Source organism: Notothenia coriiceps, unplaced genomic scaffold (assembly GCF_000735185.1).
Source record: "Notothenia coriiceps isolate Sejong01 unplaced genomic scaffold, NC01 NC01_scaffold00022243, whole genome shotgun sequence".
Taxonomy (NCBI): domain Eukaryota; kingdom Metazoa; phylum Chordata; class Actinopteri; order Perciformes; family Nototheniidae; genus Notothenia; species Notothenia coriiceps.
This window is the reverse complement of record NW_011354944.1, coordinates 23,476-41,882: the sequence shown is the minus strand read 5'-3', so window position 1 is coordinate 41,882 and position 18,407 is coordinate 23,476. Positions and strand designations below refer to the sequence as shown.

The 18,407-nt window shown below is 44.3% G+C and overlaps 1 protein-coding gene across 1 annotated transcript in view; it reads left to right on the top strand.

The window, feature by feature from the left end:
- Positions 1-18,407, top strand: part of LOC104953884 (protocadherin Fat 4-like) — a gene marked incomplete at its 5' end in the record, with an annotated part of 49,455 nt that overhangs the window by 10,364 nt on the left and 20,684 nt on the right. Inside the window, 3 exon segments of the mRNA XM_010780916.1 lie at positions 10,577-10,757; positions 13,066-13,316; positions 13,610-17,959. Coding sequence (XP_010779218.1) covers positions 10,577-10,757; positions 13,066-13,316; positions 13,610-17,959 — 4,782 coding nt within the window.

Genomic DNA, 18,407 nt, shown 5'->3' with positions numbered 1-18,407 from the left:
TGGATGTGTGTGTGAGTACGTTTGCATGCTTTCATTTTTTGCCCTTTTTTCCAAAGTCATATTTCAGTTTTTATGTAGGCCACGTATGAACATTATAGAGTTGTATTATGAGGAGTTATACTGCCAGTATATGTTCCCCACACTGGTTATGATCTGCTGGTGTAGCCGTGTCACCGTAAAATGGAAAGCAGTCAGAGAATGTTCCACTGATGCACTGCTAAATCGGGATTTCCAAATATTCAACAACAGAGCAAATAAAAGCACCATTGTAATAAAACAAAAAACAAAAGGCAACTCACGTCATAAAATGTCACCACAGGCCCTAAAATATGAGAAATGGCAGCACTTCTTGTCTACCGATATGCTTTCTTTGCCTGCATGCAAACCGCCAAACCCCTATCCGTAACATATGGGGAAGAAATTATGCAAAAGCAGTCAGACGTAGCACTCCATAAATAACAGGCGAGCTGTGTAACATTAGGTTTAATTTGACGAATGCCTCTGAGATTGGCGTATTATTAGAAATATTCTCTCCCTCTAAAACCCAGTGGCTGCTTTGAGTGTTCTACTCAGATATCCCTTTCACTCCCTTGCTTGTTAAGTGTGAGAAAACCTCTGTTTACTCTGTTATGTTTGGCAAACTGAGCATTGGGACAGCTCACACCCTGCACACAGCTCCACCGAGGCTATTCATGGGTGCTGGACGGGGTCGCATTAAAAGAAGCTTTGTTGCAAAGCAACAGGTTCTCAGAGGCAGAAAAATGTCAATTTTGCCTTGATGGCGGCCAATTCTCTCTCCCCTGAGTAATGATGTGTTTTATTTACGCTGTCCCTTAAGAGCACAATCTAGCCGCAGTCCATAAACCGTAATTAACCGTTTAGCCTTAAGCTTCAGCCGAGATGGGCTGTCTCATACATTTACACATTCATCCGTCTTCCTTAAGTCAACCTGTCCTGGACTTCCCACTTTAATGAATCCGGTTGTTTGGACATCCCAGCTTTAGACCTTGTTTGTCTGATTTTTTGATAAAACATCAGTCAATCATATATAGGAAGAGATTATCTCTTGTGCCAGCAGAGACACTCAAACCTGCTACTTAGCGCGGCTTAGACTGAGCAACTCAGGACAACTCGCAGCCTTTCCCAGGAGGTGGGTGCTGCTGTTTCCTTCAGATCAGCCCCCCGCGAGGCTCTCTCAGCGGTGAGCGTCCTCGTAACAGCTGTGGCGGTCAAAAAACCGATCACTTAATCGTCATTAACACATGTATGTGTACCCCCTCCGGTTCAGAAAGTATGGCCACGCCACCTTCTTGGAGGTTAATGTGATTTGTTCGGTGGTAATGTACACTAATAAGGTGCTTAGACCCTGCCATATGTTTATGCTAGACAATACTTTCTGGGTTGAGAGGCTTACAGGGAAAACTGTCTGTGGGTCTTTAGGAGGCAACAGATGGTCAGATGGTCTAGTTTAGTCTCCGGGTCCTGAAAGCTTGTTATTTTGGACGCGAGTTCTTCTGGGGTTATTCTGGGTTCTCCTATTTTCTCCAAACGTGATCCTCGCCGAAACAATCCTCTTAGATCTGAGCTCAGATTCAGCAGTGAAATATAAGCACACACAAATTAAATGTCATTCCCACCGCCGGTTTAACAAGCACTTTGAGTTCTTTGGGATTATGCTGAAATATCAAACAGAGGGCTGTGTTTTGCTTGTCACTGTCCCAACTGTGTCATTCCCAGATCTGAGGGGAATGTGCTGCATTTGATTAAATTGTAATGGTGTTTCAAGATTCAATTAAAGCGGGGAGGAATCCTCATGTGGCTGCAGCGCTTTGAGCTCCCCGACAGATTCAGTCGCTTTGTGTGAAGACGAGGTGCACTGACGCCAGCATCTTTTTTTACTTTGTCCAGTAGTGCAGGGGTGTCAAACTCAAATACACAGTGGGCCAAAATAAAAAAATGAGTACTAGTCGAGGGCCGGACTGGTTCAATGTTTATTGCAAAACTTATTGAAATGAACTTATTGCACATATTAAACCTGGAACTAACAAAGCTTAAATTATTGCCTATAAAAACAACATTAAACATTAAATAATCAGTTGCATTCATTTCTTATGGCTCTATCTGCAGCTTTTCCAGAGTCATTTCTTATGATTACATTTTCCCACAGGCCAACAACAGCTTCAAAAAAACTATTTCCCTCAAAGAGAAAACCAAACATGCCCTGTTGTCTCAAGAAAGAAAGTGCAGAAGGAAACATCCATTAAACTCAGTGTGCTGCTCTGTGATGCTAGTTCAGATACTTGGCATCTCATCTTGGGTGCAAGTTCATCAATGTTTGGGATCAGGCTCTGAGCTGAGGAAACCCTCAGGGTGGAGTGAAGGTGTGCGTGCAATATACCGGCGGGCCAGATCTAATAGGAATCAGAAATTATCCTGCGGGCCGAAATTAAATCCACCAAGGGCCGGATTTGACACATGTGCCGTAGTGTAATGGCTGCTCAAAGGATTAGAAATAAAGTGTTATCTGAATACCATCAGTGTGATGTGTTTCCATCACTGTCCCCAGTGTTGGAGACAGGGTTATCATCAGGACTTATCCTTTATGGTATCCACACCACTTCAGAGCTCAGTGACTGCATCACAGCTCTCTAGGGCAAAGCCAACTCACGGAAACATTTTCTTTACTGATTGAGGGAGCATGCTTCTTTGGATCTAAACCCCATTTTCTCATGTGCAATAATAACCCAGATCATTTGGATTGAATATACACACATGAGAGTAAGCGCCGAGTGGTATTTGCTTAATGTTCTAGTCAAAGCAACATTTCTAAAAGAACATAGTTGGTCTTGATGTTAAAGCGATGACATTGATACATTCTTGGCGTGAGGTAGTTACCGATGGTGTGAGTGTGTAATCACCAGCAGAGCAGTGTCAGGTCATGGTGGTTTGCTTTCATAAGTAACCCAAGATTAACCCCTGAAATAAGATTATGCTCATGGCACAATCTTAACACAGACGAGAGGTAGTGCCTTCATTGCCTTATCTGTTTTGGCCGACATGTGATTTACAAATTAAAGGTGTTTAACATAATGGTAGTTAGAATGCAAACAAGTTTCAAATGGTTTCTGCTGTCAATCATGCACAAGCAGTGACCTGGATATCTTGTTTTAATCTCATTCAGAGATCTCTTTAATGAACTGTGTAGTTTTGAATCAACATGTATTTGAATTTATTTGATTTCCTCCTTCGTGCTGCACCTGCCCTGCTTCTTGTGTTACGTCCTTTCCTGTAGTGTGTTATATAGGTTTCCGTGCATGTAAATGGTCTGCAAAGGCTAAAATCCCCCAAAGAAGTTCATGCCAGAGCGAGTTTCTCCCACACACCACCTCAAACGCCTCTATTGGACTTGGAAAAGGCAGTTTGAGAAAAATAAAGCACTGTATGACCATTATAGCATGTAAACATATCAGAGTAGAGACACACAGAAGGCTACACATATGAACCTTAAGATGAGCTCAAAATGTCCTCTTTAACATGTCAGAAAATATAACTAGCTCCATTTGTATTGAAATAAGACAAAGAATTCAGGGGACAGGATTTGCCAATGGAAAAATTCATTTTTTGACCACAGTGGTTGGCAGCCATTGGTTGGCAGCTGACTTCCCGCTGCAGATTTCCACCAGCTCTTTTTCCATGGCGAAATGAAATCATTTGTCATATAGCGTTGGGCCAGATGAAGCATATTTCCTCGCCATATCCACCACCGATGCCCCTGAACCTCTGTTCCTCTTCTTGTGCCACGAAGCACCAGGAGACTGAATCATCGACCCTGACACCGCTGCAGGGGCTTTGCCAGATTCCAGTAAGACTGTTTGGAAAAGATGCTGGCATTTCTCAGCCCTCTTGGAGAGCATTCCTCCCCTATTGAGTCACTCCCTCCTCAGAAAAGAATAAGGGGATAGAAGTTATTTCCTACATAACAAAAACTATTCTGGGTTTGCTTCTCTTACTATTTCGGTATTTGGTAAAAAATGTAGGAATCGGAAACAGTGGGCATACTCAGCTGCGATGTTGACCCGGTTATTAAGCAGCCGCCGTCTTATGATTCTTAAGAATGTCTCGCCCTTTCCATAAGTATTTGAAACAACTGTCATTTACATACATTTGCATACCTTCCAAGATATAGTGTTCCCTTGATGACTAAATCCGTCAGCCCACGCGATGTAACATGATCGATCTGAACTATTTACACTTTGGACAGCAGGTTTTGGGGGAAACAGCTGCCAGGGGTTATGTGATATCAGTGAGCCCCGGGAGGCTGAGAAGGCACGTCCTGAGGCTGCACATGATGCTGTTCGGAGTGAGATACTAAAGAAAGACACAGAAAAATAACCCCAGTTTGAACGAACGCCTGACGACGCCGCCGGGGTCAGCGCAGGTTCAGGGTCAGAGAGAGGAGCGTCAGGGGGCTTTTGAACGCGATCGAGGTCTTCACTAAAGGGGGGGTTGGTGGTGTTTTGCTCTATGCTTACTAAGGATTAGCTGGGGTGACTGGGTCCTGTGCCTCGGAGTCCCTGATGCGCTCGGTGACAGACGCAATGCAGGTCAAAGGTCAAGCAAGTGGTGGCGGCGGTGGAGCAGGTTGTTCATTCTTCCAAGGCAGTAAACAGGTTGTGACATCACATCCTGTGCAAAAAGTGAAACGCCTGGAAGGAGGGCAGTGTACTCAGCATAAACACACACACACACACACACACACACACACACACACACACACACACACACACACACACACACACACACACACACACACACACACACACACTGAAATAACCTAGCTTGGCCTGCTTCCGCTCTTAGTGAGGAAACAATGCTATTGAAATGCAACAACCACACAGTCTGTATAACAGGAGGCAATCGTTCTCAGNGTTGTTCAATTGCTTCCAGGCCGGGGTAGAGCAAGGTAAACAGGTATGTGACACTCACATCCTGTGCAAAACGTGAAACGGCCTCCTGGAGGAGGCCAGTGTACTCGAGCATAGAGCACACACCACACACACCACCACACACACAACCCACACACACACACACACACACACACACACAACACACACACACACACAGCACCCCACACTGCAAACTAACCTAGCTTGCCTGCTTCCCCTCTTAGTGAGGAACAATGCCTATTTGAAATGCAAACACACAGTCTGTTAACAGGAGCCAATCGTTCTCACGGTTCATACATTGTGTCTTCCTTGGGACATGTCTCCTTGCCTTTAACTGTTCAAAAGCTCTTTATTGTTACTCATACTGCCTGTACTGCCAGCACCTCTGTTCACCCTCTGTCTGAAACCAGAGCCCAGCTCTGCCTCTGATTGGTTATCTGGCCAGCTTGTCTCGCTGGATGGTCACCCGCTTAAGAGATGTCCCGCGCCCCTTGCCTATCGGTCAATGTGCTTGGGATTGCTATCCAATAGAGCGCCGCGTATGATCATAATGTGTCACAATGTTCCAGAAGTAAACAAAGGAGTCCAATGAGGCGTTTTCAGGCAGGGGGGGCATGACCTTTAATAACTTTTAATCAGTTCATCCTTGAGTGTTGTGGGAGAGAACACTCCCTGGAGGGGGTCTTTGGGATTTTAGCCTTTGCAACCAGCTTACATGCACAACAATCCTATCCGCCGCAAGGAAAACCCAAAGCATTAAAGGTCTTTAAGTTTAAGTAAATTATGCCGTGCAGTTGGCTTGATGTTCAGAAGCAAACATGTGTGTTCTTCGGTCTCTCAGTTTGGATGCTAATGGTTCTTTGTAAATTCCATTTCGCTCCTGAGCTCACTGTACAAAGCCGTCAGCGTTACTCGGAACAGTCTTATCAACAAACGAGTCTTAGGTGAGTCGACCTGAGATGTGTCAAGCGCACTTTGCTCTCAAGAACGTCCTCCGGAAACGGTGGATCTGGATAAAGAGCGGTGCGCATACAGCATTCGTTGCACCGTTGGATTGTGCTTCAGATTAAGAGGGATCCAGTGAAGAGGATCGCGTTTAATCTGTTGCCATGACACCTGATGGAATCATGACCGGGTCGATCCAATCACGCGAGACTGTGACACCGCAGGCGCGAGAAGGAAAGCGCAGATATGGGAGGATTAGAGCAGCGGCCGAGTGAGTACGCTGTTGATTAGAGTATTCCTGCTGGTGTGTGTTTGATGGGGGGGGCTCAACCCTTTTTTCCAAGAGCTCCGCCCATGTGTGGTGCCTTGAGTCATAACCAGCTCCGGTGTTTATGCCAGTATGTACCAGTGCTGCCTCATGTGATCCCACTTTACCACTTTTCCACTTGGATGTGTTTCCGAGCCGTCGGACCGGTTAGTCTGTGCATGTTGACACGCAACCTCTTCGTCAGCCGTCTTCCTGTATAAACTGCCGATGATTCTTGGAGTCTTTCTATGATTTATAGCAGGATTCTCTCATCGCAAACTATTTGTAGAAGGTGGAAATGATAAAGCACCTCAAAATTCAACCAGCTGCCTATATTTGGTCATAATTCTTACAAACTGAAAGACTGACTGCTGACGACACGACTCATTTTCGGGTAACGATTCAGAAATTTAGCGCAGCAATCCTGTGCCCCCAGAAACGAAGAGTCTGTAGGGTTTCCGGGCCTCTTTCTGGTAGACTGTTACTGTTACTCTCGTTTGTTTGTGTCCATTTATTTTTCTCCAGGCTCTGCTTATTCTAAAGCGCGGCAATGTTCGGTCACTTCTGTTCTGACAGAAAACCTGCCATCCATGACGAGCTCTTAGGCGGATGTCTGTTTATATATCTCAAAAGCCGGGACAGTGAAGTGAATGTTACAGTAAACACATCACAATCTCATTTTGCGAGGAATCCCTGGCCTCCGAAAGAAGCTGGCGGTGGTCTCCAAACCCCACAACAATGTTCACATTTGTTGATGTTCTTAAGGAAAAGCTCGTCGTCTCTGCCCCACAGGGAGGTCACCAGTTTAGTGTCAGCAATTTAGCAGCACGCCGGCAGAGCTCAAAGGGAATTTCAATCATTTCCCAAAGGACACTATTCGTCTCTATGTGGAGGCTGTGGCTCAGTGCGGTAGTGTGGCTGGGACTTCAAATCAGGGGGTAGCAAGTTCAAAGTCCCACTACAGTCAGCATGTCGGTTGTGTACCTGGCAGACCCTGGGCATGTGGCCCAGTTGGTACGCTGACACTTCACCCTACAGCAGCATGTCGTTGTGTCCCTGGGGAAGACACTTCACCCTAAAATGCTCCTGTGGGGATTGTCCACAGTACTGAATGTTTGTTAACAAATGACATGTAATGTAATGTATGTCGATATTCCTCAGTATTTTATTTGCTACAAACCAAAACATGTACTTTAGTTTTGGACACAAGTCTAAGCATCACCAAATAATAGGATTCATCCTCTGGGGAGATGGATATTTGTTCTAAAGTTTACAGCATTCCATTTAATAGTGAGTCATTTTAGTCTGAAGCTAAATGTTGGATTAGCCATTTCCATCCATAGAGCTATGACGTTAGCTTTGCTGAAATACCCAGAGGTAGACAAATCACTCTCAGTTAGCACTAAGTAAAGTTAAATGACTATGTTCTTAAAATTACAAGTAAAAATCCTGAATTTGCAATTTTACTTTAGAAAAGTACAAAAGTATTATCAGTGAAATGCTGAGGTGGAAGAAGTACTCAGATCCTTTACTTAAAGTGGACCTATCATGCTATATTTGAATAATATAGTGTAGGACCATACCTATATAAGGCATATTTATTATTTGTATTTTTCAAAATACCAAACAGATCATGCATTTTAGCCATTCCTCATTTCGCTCAATTTAACACTGTCTTTGCATCATGGGCTGATTCTGTGAGAACAGTACCATCTACAGGCCTGGCATATGTACTACAGCGTCTCCAGCGCTTTCCAACGGCAATGTCCGTGGCTGTCTCCTCCTGATTGGTGGAGTTGGCCCAATAGCCGTAGCGCCACTTCTGTGACGTCATAGAAGTGTTCAAATCTGGATCAGTCTGTATCAGATCCGTTGCAGCCCCTTTTTAAGAGATTTGGGTATGGAGGAAAATAGAGAGGGTTGTGTTTTCTGACTCTTGGTGAGTTCCCTGGAACACCGGGGACACATATATAAAAGACGTACAAAAGTGCATTTGGCCTGATAGGTCACCTTTAAGTAGAAAGTAGTAATACCGCAGTGTATACATACTCTGATACAACTAAAAGTCCTGTATTAACAATCGACTTAAGTTAAAGTACAAAAGTGTTAGCATCAAAATGTACTTAAAGTACCAAAACTATAAGTATGTATTATGCAGAAGGTCCATTTTCCTAATAGTGTGTGTGTATATTATATCCCTGGATTATGATTAGACCCATTAATGTCTACATCATTTTAATTTTGCAGCTTGTAAAGGTAAACTTTGTATCATACTACATTGTAATCTATCATTTGATTTATATATTTTTCTATTAATCATATGAACTTAAATAGTAAATGAATCTGTCAGATAAATGTAGGGAAGTAAAAAGTATAATATTTGCCTCCAAAATGTAGTTATGTGGAAATACTCCTTGGTTAAGTACCTCAAAATAGTATTTAAGTAGAGTAATTGAGTAAATGTACTGATAATTGAAAATACCTAATATGCAAAACGTAGACTCTGAACTATAAGTCACGATGCCGTTCTCGATTGGATGTGACGTTTGGATACTACTTGGACCCCAAAGCAGAGACTGACAAAAATAAAGTTTCAATGTGTTTAATAAAGGAAGGTAGTCCAAGGCAGGTACTGACGACAGGGAGCTGGCTGGCTGCAGTAAGTCCAAAAACAAAGCTGAGGGAAAACGTTCCCGACAAAAACAAAAAAAAAAGCTCCTCAAAAAACTGTGAAGTGAACAAAACAGACTCCAGGCTGCAGAAAGGCACTCCGGACCGTGGAACAGCATGTAATTATCTGGCAGAGAAGTGAGGTGAGGGCCAAGCTCTTAAAGAGCAGGTCGATCGTGTGAGTGGGGACAGGTGTGCCTCATCTGCAGCCAGGAGTATACCAGCCATGCCCCCTGTCACACACCAGCCCTGCAGAGACAGAGTAGTGAGGGGTAAAAGGAGCAAACAACAAGTAAAACACAACAACAAAAACCCCATGCATAACATAACATTGGACTTCCTTTGTCTCCACAGCTTTCAGTGACGTGCAGTACGACAGAAAGGAGTCATTTTATCAGCAGTATCATCTAATAATTCATCTGACCAAAACAAGAAGAATTGGCTCAAATGTCAAACTCATAATGTATGGGATAATCCGTGCTGGCTGAGAAACAGAGCCAGTGTCCCTTCGGCTTGTCTTCTGACCCTCAACACGCTCTTTTCTCAGACTCCTTGTGTTTTGATTTCGCACTGCTCCGCATTAATAGAGAATTTTGGTGGCGGTCGTCCAAGTGTTTTTTATTATCTCTTATTAATCCAGGCCCCTACGGTACGCAAGTTCAAGCATCTGATGTTTTCCACAGCTGAGTACACACAGGCACAGGACACACAAGCTCGGGATTGTACTTGTTTTGATTTGGGTGTATTATAGTTTACGCATTCTCATGGATTCCTGAAGAGAGCTGCAGGAGAGAACAACTACAAATTAGAGGTGGGAAAAGTGCCTCCCTCAGCCTGCACATCTCAGCTTTTCTCAATCCTCTGGCGCTCTTATTCCCTATAAACAACTTATGCAAATCATTAGCAGTTTAAAATAACTTCAAGCCTTTAAAGATGTCCCCAAATCCCAAACTGTGACTTTCAGTAATAAAGCTGAACTTGTGCAGCGGGCTATTTTAAGGATGGATTATGAAGCCCAGCTCAGGCGAGGCAGATGTCTGATCCTTTTTTTTGTTCAGGTGTTTCTGCAATGCGGCTCATTTTCATCTGCTATTGATTTGAATCCAGACCCGGGGGCAAGCGAGCCCCGTTTCGTCACCCGCTCTGGGAGAACACGGTTAGATTTTTGCTGAAAATAGCACTTCTCCTTCTCTCAGATTCCACAGACTAACTCGCTCAGTGCCATGCACCTTAAAATAGATACCTCGCTGTGGAAATTAAATCTTTCAGTGTCCAAGACCCCAGGAAGGACGCCTGAAAGATTTGGTTTCAGAGACATTGAGCCCTTTTGATGTGTTCTGCGCTGTGTTGATGTGGCAGTACTGCTGATGGAAACCCAAAACTGCAGCCAGAGGAATTTGCGTGCATTAAATGCAGCAGGAATATTGTGGCTGAACCCTCACAGGAGTATGAATTGGTTCAGTGTGGATCTAGCTGCAAATGACAAGTCATGTACAATAAATCCCCATGTGTCTAAAGTCAGAATGTCCTAATGACGCACTTATTCTGTGGGTTAGAAAACTCTCCATGTTGAGGTCCATCATGTGAGTGGGGAGTTTAATGAGCTGCTTCTGTCCCTGATGGTTTTCTTCTCCTTAACGTTTCCACTGAAAGAAAGTCAAACTGGTGTTGTCTCTAACAGTTTTTGCTTTTCTCTGTTTGTCTCCAGGTAATCCGTCTCTGAGCGGGACGGGGACGGTGACAGTTCTGGTGGACGACGTGAACGATAACGTCCCTGTTTTCACCGCCTCCGCCTTCCACACCACCATCATGGAGAACGCTCCCACAGGGGCGGATGTGCTATTGGTCAACAGCTCCGATGCAGATGTGGGCGTCAACGGTGTTATAAGGTTGGTCTTATGTCTTATAACCTTACACTTATGTTCTGTTTTTACATTTTTTAGGGGATCCTTTTTTGTGCTTTACTTCTGAAATCCAACAGCTGAAATGTTTTTAGTTTGGAGGATTTTCCTTCATACTATTTTACCCTTTGACCCCCTGAAAACCTTTTGAAATCTAAAGTTTTCGTTTTTCCCTGGTTGCAATGTCTTTGCAAATGTTGCGTAAAGTTAAAACTGAAATGTGTAAGTAAATCCAAAACATATTCCGGGCCAAGCTCAAACTGGTGACATTAGGGTTCATGAACCTTGAGATCTCTTCTGCGCTGTCGAGCTCTTTTAATCCAATTTATACAGAAAAGTAGTTTTGACTGATCTAGGGACTACAGTCCTTTTTGAAAAAGGGGTTTCAAAATAAAGATAAGAAATTATGCAATTTACTGGATAGACAAAGCAAGAGGAAATGTTTTTACTAGAATTGCATTTAATCTTGTTATTTCATTAAGAAAAAGAAATCATTCCCAAATAACACATTATAGAAATAACTTTAAACCGTAGTTTGGTTAGTTATTTTCCAGGGACATTAAATATTTTGTGTGCATGAGACAAATAAAACATTTTCTTTGTTTTACATCGAGAGGAGATCTATGTAGTTCCTGAAATTCTGTGCATTGTCAAGTCGCTGTAGTCCTCTTTGATTCCCTGGGGTGAGAATACCCTCTCAGCTCCACACAGGGCTGGGTTTGGCTTTCCTCTCGCCTTCAGAGAATCATTCACCAGCTTTGTGAGATTCCAGGCCGATGCTGCAATTGTTGACAGGAGTTTAGGCGAGTGTAGAGTTTTAGTCATCACTCGAATCATTGTTCGGGCCGCCATTCTCAAGCTGGACGACAGCTTTTTCACACTCACAGCCCCCCTCCACGGGGGGGCTTGTAAAAGCTTCTGGCCCGTCTCTCTCAGCCGGACACTGACTCGAGTCCAGCCCCTCCTCTCTCCTCAGTAACCCCACTGGGTGCATATTGGGGGGGTACCGCAGTACGCTCCAGTTTCCCAAAACATGGTAATGAGGATGTTAATTGTCCATGACAGTATGAGTTGTGCCCATCAGGGGTCCTAGGGGGTTAGAGGCCCCTTAATGGAGCCCAAAACTGCTTACCTTCAGTTATTAGTTTTGATTCTCATAGCAAATTAAAGTCCCAAACTTGGATTTGTTTCTGTTCAGATCTGTTTACATTGTTGACGATGTCCAAATAATCTTTCCATCCTGTCTGTTTTCACAAGTCTTTCTGTAATTTGTCGTCCCATCTCTGGAGGGGGATTTTTTCAAAAAGCCTTTTCAAAATATGCACTGGTGTGTACATGTATGTGTCAGTTTACATTTACGTCTGGATCCTTCTGGTGAAACATGATATTAGTTTGAAAGCCTAAGACTGTGGCCCTCAGACTTGTATGTTATGTGGTGTTCTGCATGCATATACTTTGTACTTTTTAAAAATGTAAATATCATCTTCCTCATAGAAAAGCTAAATCCACTGAATGATTCTGGATTTGCGTAACCTGCCTGAACTGTAGTGGCTCTGTGAGCAGTGTAGCAGGAAACAGTGGCTGTGTTTGATATAATCAGTTTCTGGATGCTCAATCAGTTAGCTGCTCTGATGTCAAGCCAGTACAATGTGGGGACCATTAAAGGGCATATTCTTCTGTTAAATGTGTTTTAATGAAGCTTGAAACAGTGCCCTCTATAGACGGACACTTCAAACAATATTGAAGCATTCAGTCAGTCGCAGTGCAGCAAACAATTTGTAGAAGCTGTGTCCAGAGAAGGGCTTATGTATGTAACACCTGGCGGTCAGTTTTAACATTAGAAACACCTGTAATAACACAATTACCTCACTGTAACATAAGATGTGCTCATATTACAGAAATTGAAGTAGCTCAAGAGCAAGTGAGAAGTAATTATGGAAATTGGAAAGGCTGTAATAGTCATTATGTGGAATTGTATACTTTTTAGTGTCCATTCAAAATGTAATTATTTGGAACATATAAAACATTTAACTATTTGCAGGTGCTTGACTTTTCTTTATTTTCTTTTTCTAGAAGTAGTTCTCTGCCTCTTTAATAAAAATGTCATAGGCAAAAACAGAGAAGATTGATGTGCACTAAACATAAGGAATTAGACAGGACTGATGATAGTGAGGAGTAAAAGCAGTCAAATGGAAATCTGTTACATCTAATCACCTTGTTTTGGTAGGTTCAGGACATTTATCAGCATTTATCAGAGTTTTCACTGAAACTTCTTCCTACCTTATCTTTCCTACAGCTACAGCCTGACCGGAGGACACGGCCAGTTCTCCATCAACCCGGCTACAGGACAGATTATCACCAGCTCCCTGTTGGATCGAGAGGACAGAGCCAATTACCAGCTGCTGGTGGTGGCAACAGATGGAGGGCAGCCTGAAGGCTTGTCCAGCTCTGCCACCGTGTCTGTGACGGTGTCAGACATCAACGATAACCCTCCTCGCTTCCACCACCACCCCTACGTCACCCACATCCCCGCCTCCACCGCAGCAGGTCAGTACACGTCTTTAAAGGCACCTGTTCATACTGTAACTGTGCTCTCAGACCAGGATCACGTTATTTGTCCTTTGACTATTGCAAAATACAGGAATTTAGCTTTTTTTCAAACAGTGCAACAACAGTCTTTTTTAGATATATATTATATTTAAATTAGGTTTTATAATTAAAGTACATTTTCCTTTTTTTTCACTTTCAATGATTCTTTCTCCCAGTATATACATTATTTAAATATGTCCATGTTTATGCATCAAATGCTTTCTTTAAATACATGTCCTTTGTGTCTTCAGGGTCTCTGGTCTTCGCTGTTACTGTCACTGACGAGGACTCTAGTTCCAACGCCCAGCTGCACTACTCCCTCATTGGACGAAACTCTGAGAAGTTCAAGATCGACCCCGTCCGAGGTGCCATCACTGCCATTGAAAAGCTAACTGGAAACACCGAAGTTACCCTCACAGTTCGAGTAAAAGACGGAGGAACTAACCCCAAAACGGACACGACCACCGTGACTGTCCGCTTTGTTACCGGAGGAAACTTCCCTGTCATCAAACTGAAGGAGCATGCCTTCACGTTCCCTGAGAGCCAGGCGACCAATCACGTTGTTACAACAGTCACTGGGTCATCTATGAGGGGTGGTCCTTTGTCGTATTACATCTCAAGTGGAAACCTGGACAATGCCTTCCATATTGATCAGCAATCAGGCGAGGTGTCCATCAGACATCCGCTAGATTATGAACACATTCAGAAGTACGTTCTCTGGATTGAAGCCAGAGATCAAGGCTTCCCACCGTATTCCACTTATGAGAAAGTGGAAATAACAGTGCTGGACGTGAATGACAATCACCCAGTGTTTGATAAGGATCCCTTCCATGCTGAGATACTGGAGAGCCTTTCACCTCAGAGGGTGTTAATCGTCTCTGCCGTTGATCTGGACAGCGGGCCTAATGGACAGCTTGAATACGCCATTATTGACGGCAACAAGGAGAACAGTTTCAACATAAATAGAGCAACTGGTGAAATACGATCCACGAGGCCTTTGGACCGGGAGAAAGTGGCTCAGTACGCTTTGAAAGTGAAAGCCACTGACCGGGGGTTGCCATCCAAAAACTCAGCAGTCAAAGTGATTATTAACGTCCTGGATGTAAATGACAATGCTCCACGGTTTTCCAAGATTTTCAGTGCTACAGTGGCTGAAAATGCCCCGGTGGGTTACACAGTCACCAGAGTCACCACCACAGATGAGGACGCTGGCTCAAATGCCATTAGCAAATATTCAATTACAGATAGCAGTCTTCCATTCAATATAAATCCAAACACAGGAGACATAACAATAAGTAGACCGCTTAATAGAGAAGACACGGATCATTATATTGTCAAAGTGTCAGCCCATGACTCTGGCTGGACAGTTAGCACAGATGTAACCGTATTTATAACTGATATTAATGATAATGCCCCCAGATTTAGTCGTCCCTCTTACTATCTGGACCACCCAGAGCTCACTGAAGTGGGCTCCCTGGTCACACAGGTGTCCGCAACAGATCCCGACGAAGGTTTTAACGGCAAAATCTTCTATTTCATTCGGTCCCAGTCAGAGTTCTTCAGAATTAACTCCAGCACCGGAGAGATATTTGTGAAGCAGCAGTTAAGATATCAGAACTCGACAGGTGCCAGTAGTATAAATATAAATCGCCACAGCTTCATTGTCACAGCTTCAGACCGGGCAGTGAAACCTCTGATGAGTGAGACGACAGTGATTGTAAACATTGTAGACAGCAATGATAATCCCCCTGAGTTTGATTTACCCAGCTATTTTACTCCTGTCACTAAAAGTGTCAAGGTTGGCACCAGACTGATTAGGGTTGTCGCTCATGATGAAAAAGACTTTGGCCTTAATTCAGTTGTTGAGTACTTAATAACAGGAGGAAACAGCTCTAGTAAATTCAAGCTAGATAAAACAGGTGGATGGATTACTGTGGCCTCCTCCCTTACATCTGATATGAATAAAGTTTTCCTCATTGACATCACAGCGAGTGACAGAGGAAATCCTCCTTTGTCGGCGCGAACTACAGTACGCATTGCGGTCACCGAGGAAAACCACCACACCCCTGAGTTCTCACAAAGCCAAATCTCAGCGTCTGTATCTGAACGCCTTGTTGTGGGATCGGCAATAAGGACCCTGTCTGCCAGAGACAAAGACAAAGAAATGAATGGCCTTATCACGTACAGTATTACTTCAGGCAACGACAAGGGTCTGTTTTCACTTAATAGTAAAACTGGACTTTTATCCCTAGCTCAGCCTCTGGACTTCGAAGAGAAGCAACACCATGAGCTCAGGGTTTCAGCCACTGACGGTGGTTGGATCTCAAAAACAAGCTATGTCACTGTTACAGTGCATGTCACTGATGTGAACGATAACCCCCCTGTGTTTGATCCTGAGGAGTACTTCCCCATTGTTCAGGAGAATGTTCCCAGTGGCACCACTGTGGTCAAGCTGAATGCCACAGACCGTGATTCGGGAGCTAATGCAGTCATGGCTTATGTGATACAGTCATCAGACAGTGACCTCTTTGTTATTGACCCGAACACCGGGACCATCACCACCCAGGGCTTCTTGGATTACGAGGCTAAGCAGGTCTACCATTTAACAGTGAAAGCTTTCAATGTCCCAGACGAAGAACGGTGCAGCTTCGCCAATGTCAACATTCAACTTAAGGGTGCCAATGAATACGTACCCCGCTTTGTTTCAAAACAGTACTACTTTGAAATCTCTGAAGCCGCTCCAAAAGGCACAGTGGTCGGAGAAGTGTTCGCCAGTGATCGAGACCAAGGAGATGATGGAGTGGTTTACTACCTCATTTTTGGGAGGAGCAGAAAGAAAGGCTTTGGCATTAACAAGAAAACAGGTCAGATTTATGTCACAGGTAGTCTAGACCGTGAGAAAGATGAAAAGATTTCACTGAAGGTGTTGGCAAAGAACGCGGGAAGCATCCGTGGGGCTGATATTGACGAGGTGTTTGTGAACATCACCATCCTTGATGCCAACGATCCTCCTGTTTTCACCCAAGAACTCTATGATGTGCAGATCAGCGAAGGTCTTTCACCTGGAGGTCTTGTAACCTTCGTGAGTGCTGAGGACTCAGACTCTGTCCCAAGTTGGAGCAGGTTTTCGTACTCCATTGCTCTTGAATTTGATAAAAATGTGTTCACGATAAACCCAAAATCTGGCCAAGTGTCTGTGGCTGCAGAGCTAGACAGAGAAAAAACTCCTGTGTATAATCTAACAGTTCTTGCTGTGGATACTGGCACACCCCCTGCAACTGGAAGCACCACAGTGATTGTGAACCTGGAAGATATCAATGATAACGGTCCAACTTTGACAACTGCTTATGCTGAGGTGATGGAAAATCAGAGAGCAGGCGTTGAAGTTACGACGCTTTCAGCGACAGACGCAGATCTAGCACCGAACCAAGGCCCTTTCCTATACAGCCTTCTCAGTTCTGGTTCTGCCAAAAGCTACTTCAGCCTTAGTCCAGCTGGAGTGCTAACCACCAGTCGTGAGATCGACAGGGAGCAGATTAGCGACTTCTACCTCTCTGTTGTGATCAAGGACTCTGGTGTGCCTCAGATGTCCTCCACAGGAACAATTCACGTCAAAATAAACGATCAGAATGACAATCCTTCAGAGCCGAGGTCTGTAGAAATCTTTGTCCACTACTTCGGGAACATGTTTCCTGGTGGATCTTTGGGAGATGTCAAACCTCAAGACCCTGACATTCAGGATAGGTTCCACTGCTCCCTTATTCCCCCGTCCTCCGGTCTGTTTAATATCCCGACTGGAACATGCAACCTCAACTCAAAATCTCGCTCAACAGATGGAACTTTTGAATTAACTGTCCGTAGCAGTGACGGCGTCCACGGGTCAGTCAGCAATACAGCTCGAGTCCTCTTCATGGGTTTCACGAATGCCACAGTGGACAATAGCATACTAATTCGACTCAACTCTCAAGGAGTCAAAAGCTTCCTTACCAACCACTACCTCAGCTTTCTACGTATTGCCAACTCTCAGCTTGCAGGCCTAGGCACCGGGGTGCTGCTTTATGGAGCATTTGAACTCAACAATCAGACTTTCCTCATGGCAGCTGTGAAACGAGGCCACGGACAATATGTCAACCCCAGTGGTGTGGCCACATTCTTCCAGAGTATCAAAGACATTTTATATAGACAGAGCGGGGTGCAAATAGATGCGGTGGACCATGATCCATGCACACGTAACCCGTGCCAGAATGGAGGCAGCTGCAAGAGGCGTCTCAGTGTCGGGCCTGATATGAAGACAGAAGAAAGTGTCCCAGTGATCCTTGTTTCCAACCACCCGCTGCAGCCCTACGCTTGCAGCTGCAGGCCAGGATACGCAGGAGCTCTGTGTGAGACAGACATAAACGAGTGCCAGCCATCGCCCTGCCACAATGGCGGCACCTGCCACAATCTGGTGGGAGGTTTCTCCTGCACCTGTCCAGAAGGTTTCACCGGGATGGCCTGTGAGAGGGATGTCAACGAATGCCTTTCCAATCCCTGCAAGAACGGGGCGCTGTGCCAGAACTTCCCAGGCGGCTTCAACTGCCTCTGCAAATCCGGCTTTGCAGGTACTATACACGCAGGAGTCACATTTTACATCTGCCTACACAGTCAATCATGTTAGGCTTGGAAAAAACACATGTGGACACACAGACACACGCACATTGACACTCACACAATAATGTACTCAGGCATGTGCTTTGGGTCCAATGAAAATATTTGCTTCTGAATGTTTCCAAGCAGTGTTTTAGCCATAGCGGTCAATCATGTCTGCCAAAAACAGTTTGTTTTTTGGATTACTAGTTGGGGGGTATCAGCTGTGATGCGTATCAGCCTGCCATGTTTTCTTTAATAAAAAGGATGATGCGAAGCTGGCCCTAGTGAAGACTTGAGTTTAGTCTCCTTACACATTTCACCAGTATCACTTTTCATTGTGTGCCTTCATGTGCTTGCAGCTATGACCACACACAGATACACTCCTGATCTAACTGTACACAGATGGATTTTATAATCAAC